The sequence below is a fragment of the Cucumis melo genome, chromosome 12 (genome assembly GCF_025177605.1).
Source record: "Cucumis melo cultivar AY chromosome 12, USDA_Cmelo_AY_1.0, whole genome shotgun sequence".
Taxonomy (NCBI): domain Eukaryota; kingdom Viridiplantae; phylum Streptophyta; class Magnoliopsida; order Cucurbitales; family Cucurbitaceae; genus Cucumis; species Cucumis melo.
Genome location: NC_066868.1, coordinates 18,487,371 through 18,503,523, shown reverse-complemented (window position 1 = coordinate 18,503,523; position 16,153 = coordinate 18,487,371). Strand labels below are relative to the sequence as shown.

Genomic DNA, 16,153 nt, shown 5'->3' with positions numbered 1-16,153 from the left:
TTTGTAAACAACATCCATTTTTGGTAAATCTTAACTAAACATGATATTTTCTTGTCGTAGAATATTACACCATCCCCTAAAAATATAGCTCAAGTTTCAACTAGATTTACGAATTATTAGGATTTAAATCAATTAATTAATATTTTTTTTATATTTCTATAATTTGTAATACATATGTTCAATAACAATTTGAATTCAAATTTTAGATAATACCCTTAAAATGATAGTAAATATAAATTCAATACCTTCAAATTCTTTATATTTCATACTATTTATCAAAACTTTATTAAACAATACATAATACATATTTTAATAACAATTTGAATTTAGATTTTATACCATCCCCTAAAATCGTCAATTTGAATCCAAAATTTACCTTATATCTCTAAAATAATGTCAAAGATAAATTCAACTATTTTACATTTTTTATTCTTCAAACTATTTATCAAAAAAATAAAGATAAATAATACATAATACATAGTTGATATTTATTAACAATTTGAGTTTAGATTTTATATATATCTCACTCTAAAATCGTTAGTTTGAATTCAAATTTTATACCTTATCCCTAAAATGATGCTAGAGATAACAAACTTAATTTACGGCATCTTCATTCCTTTAAAATGGCGTTGATTTAATAATAATATCATAAATATTACGTAATACATATTTGAGATTTATTAAAAAATTTGAGTTTAGATTTTATATATATCATTCCTAAAATAATGTTAAAGATAACAAGCTTAATTTACGACATTTTCATTCTCTCAAAATTGTGTTGATTTAATAATAATTTAAAATGTAAGTATGCTTAAACTTTCACTTTTGTCAATACACTATTTTTTCATTTGCATATTGAAATTTATTTTTCAATCTCAACTTTCAATCTCAACAAAAACAAACTATTTATTTAATTACATTAGAATTGTAAACAAATTTGGGTATAATTTTTATATGATAAGGATTTTCTCTTGTTAAATGAGTATTAGTGTATGTTTTTTAAATGTAAAGTAAAAATTTTTTTTTTTTTTGACAAAAAGCAAATTTATGATATTGAATTCCTAATTTTAAAAGATCAAAAGAAAAATTATCTTATAAATTTTATGATTATTTGGTATTAAATTGAAATTGTTGGGATTTAAAATTTGTTGTATTTTTTAAATTTTAGATTTTTCTTAATCAAATCACAATTTAATATCTATTTTTTAATAATTTATATAAGAGAATTATTATTTATTTCTTATTCAATTGAAGTTGTTACGATGGGAAATGGGTTGAAATTGTTTATTTATTAAAATTATCTTATAAATTTAAAAATTATTTGTTATTCATTCTTGGATTTGAAATTTGTTGTATTTCTTAAATTTGAGATTTTTCTTAATTAAATTGTAATTTATTATCTATTTATTAATATTTATATCAATAAAGTATTTATTTATTTATTAATAATTTAATTTGTTATTCAATTGAAGTTATTGCAGGATTTGAATTTTTTTGTTTTTTAAAAAAAAAAATTGAGATTTGTCTTAATCAAATTATAATTTAGTTTTTTTATTGTGATGGTATTTTTGTTTTTTAATAATTTAAATTTCTATTAAAAATATCTTTCTTGACATTTTAAAATTTTTTAGGTATGTTGATATTTTTTAGTGGAGAATATCGAGATACTATCACAACCAATTCGTGGTGGTAAATGACTATTTCCATCCATCTCAAAGGATTGAGGATGTCGTCAAGGTAATTGGCCATGTTTTATTAACCATCAATTTAACTAAGTTGCAAAAATCGAATTTGAAAGAAAGAAGAAAAAGCAAAACAAACTTTGTTTCTACAGAGAATGAAGATGGAGACCTTTCTTTTAATTGAGAGGATTTTTTGTGAACGGCTGCTACTTTTTTTATGGTAAACGTCAATGGTGATGAAAAAGACGAACAAATGAAGGTTTTGAAATTGAGAATTTGATGTCTTTTAAGTGCTTTGATTGTTTTGATAGGTTAAAACTAGGGATAGCTTGAATAATTGTGGTTAGGGAGCCTGATTCAATTATGGGGTATTTTGGGTCTTGGAATAATTGTATTTTAAGATAGTTTTTTTTTTTTTTGTCATAGTAATGATTTTGCTATATTAACAATTTAAATTAATTTTTGTCATTTATCCAAAGTAAACCTGTAATTGCTATTTCTGGTCGAGGAAACCGTGGAAATAGCAGATTCAAAGATAGAAGAAAAAAATAGCAAATTATTTTGATTTATGGCTGTTGAATAAGAAATTTTGGAATCAATCACAAATTGCCACATCATTTACTAAAATAATTATATTTGGGATTAACTAAAAATTGGCATGTGTCCCAAATTAAATTTAAAGACAAATTGGACAATTTTAATGATGTCACGTGTCTTTATTATGACAATTGGGTCAAATTAATTATTTTGGTTCAATTAAATATTATTTAGTTAGGCTAAAATTCAATTGAGCCCAAAAATAAGCTTAATTTAGTCTAAAATAAAATATGACCCAAATCCATGTGATTGAGCCGATGGATATGGTCCATGGACCAGAACAGGCTCAAGTCCATAAAAGCCCACCAGGGAACTCTATAAATAGAGGAGTTGTCTTCATTTGTGGGGGTTGGAAATTTTTGACTCCATAAGGTCTAGAGAGTATTCTCCCAAGAGATAGAAGCCTCCTCAACTCCTGAAGTCAACCAACCTCAAAGATCAAAGTTCTTTGAAGATACAAACTTTCTTCCAAGACTCCAATTTCAAGAACACCCTCGAAGATTGAAGCTTCTTTGAAGATACAAACTTTCTTCCAAGACTCCAACTTCAAGAACACCCTCAAAGATTGAAGCTCCTTTGAAGATACAAACTTTCTTCTAAGTCTTCAACTTCAAAAGCACATTCGAAGATTGAAGCTCTTTTGAAGATCCAAGCTTTCTTCCAAGTCTCCAACTTCAAGAACACCTTCGAAGATTGAAGCTCCTTCAAAGATCCAAGCTTTCTTCCAAGTCTTCAACTTCAAGAACACCCTCAAAGATTAAAGCTTCTTCGAAGATACAAGCTTTCTTCCAAGACTCCAACTTCAAGAACATGCTTCGCTTTTTCAAATCAAGCGTAAGCATCCAGACGAGAGAGAATCAGAGGATCAAATTCTAGAGATCGAACCACATTGCATCAAATCAACATAAATACAACATCAACACAAGTTCAACTCCAGGAATCAAATTTCTTCGGAAATCTCATGTGAACAATGGCAAAACTACATGTCAGAAAAAAAATTTCTTTTTCTTTTTTTTTTTTTTTTTTTTTTTGCATGAATTTACCCCTCCATGAATGACAATTGCTCATAGAAAAATACAATATATTTGTTGAGATCAAAAAATCAAACAAAATATCACACATCACGAATACAGTGTATTTGTAAACACTCGCGTATGATAATTCTTAACTAAATCAAAAAATATTTTATTGTTCCAACAATCCCTAAAATATGGCTTTAGTTTCAATATCCTCTAATTATTAGGATACAAAATCAAGTCATTAACGAATTTGTACATTTCATATTATTTATAAAAAATATAATAAATAATACATATTCAAATTTATAATAACAATTTCAATCTACATCATCCCTTAAAATCGTCAATTTAAATTCAAATTCTCTAAAATAACTTCAAAGATAACTTCAAAGGGTAAATTCAACTATTTCGTATTTTTTATTTTTCGATTTATTAATGAAAAAATATACATAAAAATACATAATACGTATTTGATATTCTAACATTATTTTCCACCCTTAGTTTTAATTCAAATTTTAACACTATTTTAAAATTTAAATTATACCCATTAATTTTAGATTCTTAAATTGAATTCCTAAAATTATGCCGAAGATAATAGATAATGTTGGAATTTATGTCCTAAAACTCTTACTTTGTTATTTGATTCAATAAGTTTATTATTGAATGTTATAATCTTAAAACCAATAAATTAAGGTCCCAAGGCTATTTTACTAAGTTTGTCAATACACTTGAACTTTATGTATAGACATAAACATGTATTAAGTTCAAGTTAATAGCTTAAATAGTCTATAGTGTATGAATAAGGTTGGGCGCCTTATTCTGGAAAAACATTATGGATGTGGCCCGCTCCATAGTTAGTACAAACGATGTAATCCTAAATCATTCATGAGGAGACATGGGAGTAGGGGCATCCTATGTAAATGGTTTGCATAAGACTGGAACCACGAAATAGTCATTTTTTAGTTATAACGCCGTAAACTATATAAACTAACTATATTAATTATAATGACCTAGGTAACTTGATTTTAATCGTGAGCTAACTATGAACTTCTATTTATTCGGTAGTATCCTTAAATGTGCATAGGTGAGGGCAGCTCATCTTTGCTGGCCCAATAAGCCTCCTATTTTTAGGTATAAGACCGAGTAGATAGCTAGGGACATAGGGTGCAAGACGAAATTCGCTCCTATCCACTTCTGAGATAGTAGATAGGTTGTTCCCTTAAGGACTGAATCCAAGTCTTGAACAAGGGCCCCACCTTCTCATTGGCCCGAGAAGGATTCAAGTTTATAGGTTGGACCTTAAACCAATTGTTCAATAGTGGATCAGTGGGTCTTAAGGAGCAAGATGTAATCTCGGGGGTAAAACAGTATTTTGACCCAACCAAGATTACCAACAACCTGTGAAGGATCAACTTACCTATCATGGTTATATCAAATGGACAGAAATATATCTATAGTGAGGGGAGTACAACTACGAGTCTTTAGTGGAATGACTCATTAGTTAACGAATGTTGATTAAGCTTGGTTTAAAAGAGTTTAGCCAGTTAATCTTGAATCGTTAGAGCCCATGATCTATAGGTCCATTAGGTTCCCCTACTAGCTCATATGGATTCAACTTAGAACAATATGTTGAAATAACTCGAATTGTTCGAATTAGGTAAAGAGAGAGAAACTGACTAGTATATATGATATAAGTCGGTAAATATAAACTTTATGTTTTATGTTTAAATATGATTTAGATAATAAAAATATGAATATGGATTCATATTTAGAAGCTTGAAAAGTTTTGAAACGATCAAAGTTGTAAAAATCAACCTGTTGACTTTTGACTTTGAAAATCAAAACTTTAACCGGATTTATATTCAAATATGATTTGAATTTTAGAAAAATGAATACGGATTTATACTCGAAAGGTCGAAATTAGTCAAGACGGATAAAATAGCAAAAAGTCAAAAAGTTAACTTTTGACTTAGAAAAGTCAAAGTTTGACTTTGACTTAATTGGTCAAATGACCAAATTGCCCTTTGACTAATATATTTATTACTAAATGTTACTGGGAAATGTGGCAGCTTGTAATGAATTTATAAGCCACTAATTCCATTAATAGTTAATTGATTAATTAGATGTTCAGATTTCATGAAGTAAATTGCATGCATTTTGCATATAATTTTCTTTATAAACTTCCATTTACAAAATGAAGAGATGATGATAAACGTTTTCATAAAAATTTTCAAAACGATACACCTTTCTCCTTCCATCTCTCTAAGATTTCCTTCATAAAAACGAGTCCCACAACTCGGTTCTTAGTCCTGGATTAATAGGTCAACATAGTGGTTGTCCTTTGCTCGTGATCTTTAGGCAAAAAGAAGTTTTGGAACGAAGAAGTTAAGAACTACAAAGGTAAGTTTATCGTTTACCTTTTCTATTTTTCGTTTAGGTCTGTCAGTTGAAGCATGTTAATTTCTAAATCGTTTAGACACATATAGGGTAAAACATGATCCTAGTCTTTCGCTGCTGTATGCTCTCTTTGTTGTTTATCCATTAGATGATCCATTAATTTCACCTTTTTTTTATTTTTCAAATTATTTACGAAAAAACATACATAAATACATTATTTTTAAATTCTTAATTTGAATTCCTAAAATTATGACAAAGATAATGGATAATCCATTAATTTTACCATTTTTTTATTTTTTAAATTATTTAAGAAAAAACATACATAAATACATTAGTTTTAGATTCTTAATTTGAATTCCTAAAATTATGCCAAAATAATGGGATAATCTATTAATTTTTACCATTTTTCTATTTTTAAAATTATTTTTGACAAACATACATAAATACATTAATTTTATATTCTTAATTTGAATTCATAAAATTATGCCGAAGACAATGGATAATCTTTTTATTTTAGCATTCTTTTATTTTTCAAATTATTTATGAAAAAACATACATAAATATATTAATTTTAGATTCTTAATTTGAATTCCTTAATTTGAATTCCTAAAATTATGTCAAAGATGATGAATAATCCTTAATTTTATCATTTTTATTTTTCAAATTATTTATGGAACAACATACATACATACATACATACATACATACATATATATATATATATATATATATATATATATATATATATATATATATATATATATATATATATTGTTATTTATTTTAAAATTAGTTTCAGTTCAAATTTTTAACAATATTTTAAAATAAAATTCTACATATCAATTTTAGATTGTTAGTTTGAATCCCTACAATTTGTTAGTTTGAATCCCTACAATTATGCCACATATAATGTTTGATATGTATTTCACCCTAATTTTACTCTATAGGTGACAGTTTTAATTCAAAACTTTCAAATTATTTTTAAATCTAAATTTTACAACTTAACTTTTAAATCCCTAAAATTATGCAAACGATAGTATTTGTTATATATCCCACCCTAAAATTACAATTTGATTTTAATTTAGTTTGAATCTCTAAAATTATGTCAAATATAACGTTTGAATCCCTAAAATTAGTTTGTATAATTTATGAAACAATAATTTAATATTCATCTCTCATATGTTTTGATAAAGCTGAAAATCAAATCTTTGTAATTTAATAATATTTTAGCATATATCTCTTTAGTCAATTATTCCCACACATTTTAAATAATGTTGCCAATTTAAAAATATACTGCACAATAATTTAAGATACATCTATCATATGTTATAATAAAGCTGGAAATAAAATTTTTACAATTTAATAATATTTTAGCATAATACTCTTCATAGTGACATGTCAAAACCCCACCAAAAAGCACCTCAGTTTAAATGGATAACAAAAGGAGTATAATTATATATATACGCCAAGAAGAGCAATTTGAACTATCATCAGTTTTTTCTTTGCCTTTTCCCATTCATTTAAAAGAATCATTCTTGTATATTTTCGAAATTTTCATATAGTTTGTTGCCGAACAATTTGCCCATTGTACTTTGAACTTAGGACTTGCTCAAATAGCAGTGGTTTTGCATCTGAAGAGAACATATCTAAAGATCTGAAGGAAAACATGGTTGTTAAATAGAGTTTCATGGATAAGCATGTGAGACGCTTTTCTCTTCTCTATACAATATTTTCTTTACCAGGTGAAGGAAGTCTATTTAATTATCAACTCTAAGTTTTTTCTCACCTAGTTGTCATTGTTTGATGCCATATTTAGAAAAATACACAATAGTTACCATAAATGAATCTCAGACAATCCACAAAATTGAATACACTATAATTATATTCAATGCAACAGAAGTCAAAATAGACAATATAATTAAGAACATGAAATATACTCCACATACAAACTGCATAAAACTCCCGAATCAATACCAAAATATACTGTAATTAAATGCATCATATATATGAGAATTCAAAACATATAGTATAATTCACAAATGAGTTACATTCACAATACACAAATACAGAACATAAGTTACATTCACAATACCATACTCCACAAAAAGAACATTCAGAACATGAGTTACATTCACAATACACAAATACAGTGAAATTAAATGCAACATATACATGAGAATTCAAAACATATAGTGTAATTCACAAATGAGTTACATTCACAATACACAAGCACAGAGCATGAGTTACATTAAAAAACATAACATGAGTTACATTCACAATATCATACTCCACTTCAGAATATGAGTTACATTCACAATACACAAATACAATGTAATTGAATGAATCGCATACAACAGAAGTCACAAATACTATGTAATTATCATACTTCACATAAATGGCATGCAGTACCATACAACACATACCTCAGATTTTTTCAGTTTCATTGGTGCTTTTCCCTTCCTTCTTCGATCTTCTCTTGCCTTTTGTTCCTTTCTAATAGTCTTCACCTATGTTATAAAACAAAAATTTATAGCCAATACAGAAAATAATCAACACTTTATCCAATTAACCATGTGCTTACTTTCTTTCCCTTTTCCACAGTCTTTTTCTCTTCTTATTATCTGTTGGTTTTTCATCTTGTTCACTCGTCCATGAACTCGAATCTTCATCTACCACTGTCTCGCCCTCCCCTTCTTCATCGTTATCTTCTTCTACTTATTTATCTTCTTCTCATTATTCAACTTCTTCTCCTTGTTCCTCTTCTTCTCTTTCGCTTTTAGTATTTTCCTATTTGTCAAAGTTATAATCAATTTATATAATACATAATTGAAGTACAACAAAGGGGAGGGTTGTTCTCGTTCTAACCTCTCCCTTCTCCTTTTTCACCTTTATATTCTCTACAATTTATAAAAACAATATACATTTACAGGTACACAACAAATCTCGCTTATTCTTCCTAAAATAAAGGGCATATATGTTCCTATATTATTTATATAATCTAAAAAGATCATTAAATAAACAAATAAAATATAAAATATCCGTTCAACTATATCTATAAATATAACATTTGAGTTTAAAAAAAACTAGTACTCTATTTTCAAAATAGAAGAACACTAGACATCACAATAATGGAAGAACTATAATGCAAAGAACAAATCCGAAGAAGAAAATACATTGAAGAATTTGAAGAACTCAACGATTTGAATAACTCAATGAAGATTTTGTAGTAGACGAAGGTATGCGAACAAACTTAAAAACTTGATGATTTTGAACTTAACGAACTGAAAAACTTGATGATTTTGCAGCAGACGAAGGAAAAGTGTGACAAACGGACTTTGAAAATTTGAAGATTTGAAGGGAAGATTTGAAGAAACGTTGAAGATTTGAAGATTTGAAATGAATCCGAACGGACAAACCTTTGTTTCCAAATTCAAAATAATGGACAATCTGAAATGGTGGTCTGCACAAATTGAATCAGATGTGATCACTTGCAGAGCTTTGAACGTGATTTGATGGGTTTTTTCCTGTTTTGGGGAGAAAGTAAAATATTCTATTGTGGGTGCAAAGTAATATTTAATTATAGATTATTTGAGGATTAGTAAACAACTATATTTAGGAATCACATTTGTCACTTATGTAGGGGCATTTAAGGCATTGCTCCCCCAAATTTTTCTTTAAATCTTTCTGTTTTGTTATTTTATCGTTCTAAAAATAAATTTGTCATTTAACAAAAGTAAACCTTCTATTTTGTCATTCTTTGTTGTTAGCCCTAGTTTTTATAAAAATGTTTGAATAAAGTACACATTTTAAAACACTTTTTAAAGCAAGTCCAAATGGGAATATACGAGAAGAAAAATAAACCACGACAGCAAAACAAATTAAATCGACAGAAGTTGTCCAATAAATTGGATTCCAACCAAATATTCTTTTCATTTGAACATTTTAATACTGTTGTAAAATTGGACAAAATGAAATTTATGAAATCAACGTCTTAATTAATAAGATTTAATAAATTTAATTGAAAAAAATGCATATTTCCCGTACCATATATATGACATGACAAAAAATAGTAGTAAAAAACCAAGTTTGAAACTAAATTTATTAGATGAACATCATAATCACAAAATTTAATAAAATCAATTTTAAAAAAATGTTTATTTCATGTACGATATATATGTAGACAAAAGAAGAGCAGTAAAAAAACATAGATTATAATAGTCTCCACTCCAAACACAACTTATAACAACACAAATTATAATAATCTTCATATCCTTTTGTCTCAGCTACGGATGAAAGAGATGTAGCAGATGGGGGCGCTCCTAAACACAATTTATAATAACACAGACTATAATAATCTTGCACTCCAAACACAGACTATTATAATCTCCAGACTATAATAAGTTACTCCTCGTCGTAAATGCCTCCTTAAACTAATCTTACTGTATTATAAATGTAAGAAGCCAATGCTTAATGACGTATTTAGTACCAAAAAGTGTTTTGGAGCCCTTAAAATAAGGTTCAACTCGTTCCAAATTAGAGCCCCAAATTGCCCATTGTTTATAAGCTTATGGAGGGTGTTTCTTTTCCTGCTATTAAAGTTATGGACTGAACTTAAGGTTAATTTACATATATAGAACAAATTAATTGAAAATATTTACGATTCATATAACAAAATAAAAAAAAAATCCATAAAGTTCGTATAAGTCGAACTAATTTTTTTATAAATTCCACATTTTTTCCAGAATTACTTTATCTCCTCTTTCAAAATTTATTCCTTTTTTGTCATTTCTCATCTTCGGTATCATCTTTTTCATAATATTTTTTTCCTTATTTTTCTTATTATCAAGTATTGCGTCCGTTTTTCACTACACGTTTGTGTATTAATATCTAAACGATTAGTTGTCTATCCTAGAAAGATATAGATAAATCACTGTCACTAATAGATCGTTTAGATTAGAGACAATATTACAAGAACATTTAGACTAGGTAAAATGATACAACATTGTTTAAAATGGATACAAAGGGTACAAAATTATTTAGACTAGAAACAAGAGTATAAAATCATTTAGATTGGTTCGCATTTTCGTGATGTGTGACCGATCTTGTAGATTTGTAGACTTAATTTTTTCAAACTTGTTCTAGAGTATAAATAATTTTTTGGACTCCAAACTTTGAAAAGTACGTGCTTGTCTTTTAAATAAAATACTAACAATTTCTATATATATGCATCAGATTTATGTGACTAAGATGTGATCCATTAACAATCTAAACCCAAGTATACAGCATGTTCAATCTAACAAACAGTTTTGACTATATATAAAAGAGAGAGGATCGAGTTCCATGTACCTTTTATTCTTTTAAGAATTCAAAGGAGAAGAGAAAATGAATAATTAAAAGATTCAAAAAGAAAAAGTAAAAACGAGGGATACATATAAAAGGATGAAGCCTCTATATTCCTTTCTTCTTTTTTCTCCCCCATCTCAACGTTCTCATTCCTATCCAAATAACAATTGTGTGGATGGAGAGGGAGAACGGACATCTCACATTAAAAATAGAAAGTGATGAAAACTATCACCGAACTAAGCTAACTCTGACAAAAATATACTTTAAGAGTCACGTTAAAAGAAAAAGGTGAAAACAAAGAAAAAGTATAGAAACAATGAATCTGCTTGCTGCTAACTCGAATATTTCCTGTTTGCCACAAGATATTCTCACGTTTTGAAACAAAATGGCGCTTCAGCATATAATGTTCAGGGCTTTCGTAAAAGGACTAATCAAATTGTTCATCTAAGTTTGCAATAACCCATCAAGAATGTCCCATAATTAATTTGTAAGCTATCAGTAAACACATCACCAATAGCTTCGAAAGTAGCCGAAAACCTCAGATTCTCCCTCACCAGACAAAGAAGAATACAAATACATGCCAGTGACAAGAAACATAACAGCAGTCCAGAAGATCTTCGAAAGAACCCCCCTCATAGCCGGCTAATGACAGCCTCCACCTCTGCAGGGGTGTACAGATGGTATGTTGGAGACACCTTTGCAATATCGACATTGCTGGGAGTTACCTGAAATAGGAAGGAGCAGTTTAATCGACATGTTATTAGATGCAAAAGTAGATGTTAGAAGTGCAATGTTTATCGATATCCCATTCCTACGTTTGACGCCAATAGGTTTGAATCAAAGGCCTATTTATTTACCTTCTCTTCCATAACTTGCTTCAGAATGGAAAGTGCAATGGTTTCAGCTTCTTGAAGAGTTAGGTCCTGAAATCAAAATTGAATACAGTATTAGAGTATATGGAAATTGAATAAAAAGGAAGAGGTTCATTTAATCTATGTGGCAAAACATATGGATGTTTAACATTGAAATATAAGTTGCTTGAGCATGGGTGTAACAGCCACAGACGTTTCGATGCTTGTAAGCTCTTTGTTGGAACCCCTTTCGTTAGAGAAAAATGGTAAGATTTATCTCAAATAATTATAATAATAAAGAATGCAAAGAAATAGCTTTTTTATATTTAAACTCTGCATCAGACATATATCTCACGTCCACTCTTAGTGACCATATATCTTCATAAATTTCTACACTGACTAGTTTTATTCTGAGAATGGAAAAAAAGTCAGAGTAAGCCACCATAGCATTCAGTTAGATCTGTGGCACAAATGGAGTAGAAAAGATACCTTGTTGTATTGCTCTTGCAGAGAGCTATCTGCGCCTTCAGAACCCGAACCGATAGCTTTAGCATTGCATTGCCAGAAAGTGCCAGATGGATCTGTGTAGAATCTGCATGCAACAGATTATCAGGTTATAAACTTGGCAGAAAACGTCATTTATGCCAGTATATGATGAAGGGAATAGTTATTCCATAATGAGATTCCTAATCATGCACAAAATACTGGTATGAATGTTAAAACAGTATACAATGCTGCCAATAATCTACCCAAATAAAAATGAACACTACATCAAAAATTGCATAGATGGTGTAAACAAGTAATAATTAATATTGTCTCTTTAAAACTCAAGGACAGAGTTGTACAACCTATAAAACAGATCTTGTTTAAGTAAGGTGGTAACAAGTAACTACTAATTAATAAAAAAAAACGAAAAGAGTTATTCGACATTAAAAAACAAATGAATGCAGTGGCCTCAGAAGAAGACTTAATGTTCTAATTTATTAGAGTACTTAAAATTAGAAATATGAGAGCCAAACGAAAAGTAGTTTTATTAAGCTCAAAGGTGTATGAGACAGAACCCAGTAAAAAGTAGAATAAATGCATAAACATCGGTAAAAGAACAATAGTAAGCAAAGAGAAAAGTCATGAAAAAGGTAAATTCAAAAGCAATGCCCAAGTAGAATCACAGCACAGAAGTGCCTTTTATTACAGAAAATGTTTGGTTTTTATTTTTACATTGTTAAGAAACACCAAAATGTCTTTCTATTCTAGTTGTTACCAATCAAAGAATGGTGAACCCAAAGAGGTACTATCTTGAGAGGGTGTATCGAGGATCCCACATTGGAAGATTGGAGAGATCTTGGAAATATTTATTAGATCCATGGGTTATTCCTCTGTCATCTGGTACTTATATCAAAGGAAACCTAGAAACACTAGCTTTGAATCTATATTGGCTATTTGATGGTGACCAAAACAATTGAGAAGAGAAGATAAAAGTGAAAAATTGCCAATTATTTGATGACCCTGAACTTACGGTTGGTCTCTTTGAGGTTACATTACGTTATCAAAGAGTATCAATCTGATGTTATCTGTTTCTTGATGTTGGCTAACATGAACCTTTTCAAATTGTAATCTCCCCTGTATTAGGGTTGGGGATGACCATTTAATTCTCCAACTTATATCGTTTGTCTACACTACATGTCTCTCATCAAAAAGGTAACTTAAAAGCAGCTCATCAAGCAATATCACATAAATTTCAACAGTTGCAAATTCAACTTTTTTCTGGGGCTTGTGTGTAGAAGTATGGAAAACCTCAATAAGAAAAATACCCAACAATGGATATGTATCCTTAAATAAGATGATGTAACCTCTTTTCCATGCCATGCGAATAGAAGGATGCAAAAAAAAGTGTTCACACACACCCACACAGCCATTGCTTGGGCTGTGGAGGTGTGGGTGCAAAATACATAATGCACTGAAATAACAGCTAAACACATAAATCAGTTTATTCTTTATCAGTGTTAAACTTACAAGCTTGGCCCCTTCTCATCATGTCCAGCAATAAGAAGAGCTACTCCAAATGGTCGAGACTGTACAGAGAAAAAAAAAAGTCTTGTATTAGTAAGTGAATAATAACACCACGTATCCTTCTTCATCATAAGAAAAACACAAGGGATCTAATTCTTTCAAATACGGAAGATGGTAAAGGGGACTACAGGCTCCTGCTTTTCACTAGTAAGGGATAGCATCCTCAATTCAAAGAAAATTACATGAAAAGTATTCTAATTTCTGCATATATTCAAGTTGATAGCATTAGAAAGTCGGTTGTCCAAAAAACCATTTACCTCTGTAAATATTAATGATATAAGTCCCTAATCATATAATAGATATGAAGGTTATACTTTGAATGGACGTTAGGTAATGAAATAAATGGTGCTAAGTCATTGCCACTCTAAAGCCAGTTTAGATTAATTTAACAAGAAGTGAGAAAAGAGAATAAACTGAGTAGAAAAAAGGTTGTGATAATAACCATGGACTCCTCATCGCCTTCACCGAATCTTAGGGCTAGATCACAAAGAGCTTGTGTTGTAGACTCCACAGTCATTGGTTCACCATATGAGAACCGATGGTTCTGCAGAGCATGAAGTTCAAAACTCAATAGCTTGTCTTTAAAAGATATCAACTATAGATGCAAAGAAAAGAGCATCAACAACACCTGGGTCTCAACTCGAGCATGTTCAACAAGTGTGTGAGCATCAGCAATTAATCCACTCATTGCACATCCAATATGCTCATCAATTTCCATGATTTTTTCCACGCTACTTGGTTCCTAAATAAAAGTTCCGAAAATGAATATATAGAATAAAAAATAGTGCCTAAGCTCCAATATCACAATTGAAGACAATAAAGGCAGCCTTGAAATCCAAACAGACAAGAAAATGGGTCAATGACTATTTTTTAATAAAATCAGGTTGATAACAAGATATTCAGGTTGAGCTTGCATACAACCTAATACATCCCATAAGCAACCATCTCTATTACAATTTCTATGTAGGTTGCTACTGCAAGACGAGACCTCTCATTTAAGCTGAATATAATAATATAGGCACTTGACAACAAATAACAACGAAATTTAGAAAAATTCAAGGAAATGAGGCAGACCAGTAGTGGAGATGTAATACGTTTCTCAACGGCAAGCACAACGCCTTCCTTTGTTTTCAAACCAATAGCCGTCGAACCCAGCTGCAAAAAATTAAGGAAGGAAATCAGCAGATTCAATAAAATGGACAAAAATAAAAATCATGTAAAAGGTTCTGCCACTCAACTTCCCTAACCTTCTTCGAATCTCACAAACTTCTGCAAGAATTTTAATGTAAAAAACCCCCCGAAATGAGAGAGCGAAAGAGAAGGAAAACAAAAAACTACCTTAATAGCCTCAATCGCGTACTCAACCTGGAACAATCGACCTTCAGGTGAGAAGGTATTGACACCCCTATCGTACTCGGTCCTGAAAAAACCCAGAACAGAACCACAAAATGAGAAACCGCAAAATCAAACAACGGAAACAACACAAAAATAAAGAGAGAATGAAAATGGCATCGAAGAGAAGAGAATGGAGTGGATCACCTGGTGAGAAACATTTTTGCGATAGAATTGAAGAAACCTGGTAGATTCTGCACAAACACTTGAGAAATCAAAACCAAATCAAATGACGCCAAATTTCCAATAAATTCGAATAAAGAAAAAGAAGGTGAGTGTGTGAAAGAGAGGGAGAGATCTACTTGCCTGAAGCAGCGAAGAAAGAAGAAGAAGCAGCAACAAGGCTTTGTTCAGTAAGCTTTAAGCAGACCCTTTCTTGCGAAGCAAGATGATTCTGGTGCGGGGGTTTTCTTCGGGTTGATTTCGGACTCCATCAGGTTCTGGGTTTACCCGTTTGTGCCCCGTTCATAAAGGCCCATTGCGATTAGGGCCCAGCCCAAAAGAAAAAATAGTAACATCAAAATAACAAAAATAAAAAATAAACATTCTCAAGAGGAAATTAAAAAAAAAAAAAAGTTGTCATTATTATACTTGACATTGATTTCGAGGCACTTGCATTGTTAGGCACTTCAGTTTTTAAATAGCAAAAATAGTAAATTCAATCAACCAATCCAAATGTGCTAACGGCGGTCGAAATGCCCCTCATTTTCTAAAACAATTTGATTACCATGTGATCGTTATCTAACTAATCATCTGATTACCTTCTTATTATTATCTAATTACATGTTTTTATTTAAAATTT

At 29.9% G+C, this 16,153-nt stretch overlaps 1 protein-coding gene across 2 annotated transcripts; it reads right to left on the bottom strand.

The window, feature by feature from the left end:
* Window positions 1–11,344: 11,344 nt before the first annotated feature.
* On the bottom strand, window positions 11,345–15,771 carry LOC103498261 (proteasome subunit alpha type-5). 2 transcript variants are annotated; one of them, XM_008460809.3, is made up of 10 exons: window positions 15,658–15,771; window positions 15,499–15,545; window positions 15,298–15,379; window positions 15,034–15,114; window positions 14,588–14,701; window positions 14,402–14,503; window positions 13,903–13,961; window positions 12,379–12,481; window positions 11,896–11,961; window positions 11,345–11,763 (listed from the first exon to the last, which is right to left on the bottom strand). In XM_008460809.3, the coding sequence occupies exons 2-10, from the start codon at window positions 15,510–15,512 to the stop codon at window positions 11,671–11,673; spliced, it is 714 nt and encodes a 237-aa protein (XP_008459031.1). In that variant the 5' UTR covers window positions 15,513–15,545; window positions 15,658–15,771; the 3' UTR covers window positions 11,345–11,670. The 2 variants fall into 2 exon arrangements, with proteins under 2 accessions (XP_008459031.1, XP_008459032.1); XM_008460810.3 differs by having other exon boundaries at window positions 15,499–15,556; window positions 15,658–15,747.
* Window positions 15,772–16,153: the final 382 nt, after the last annotated feature.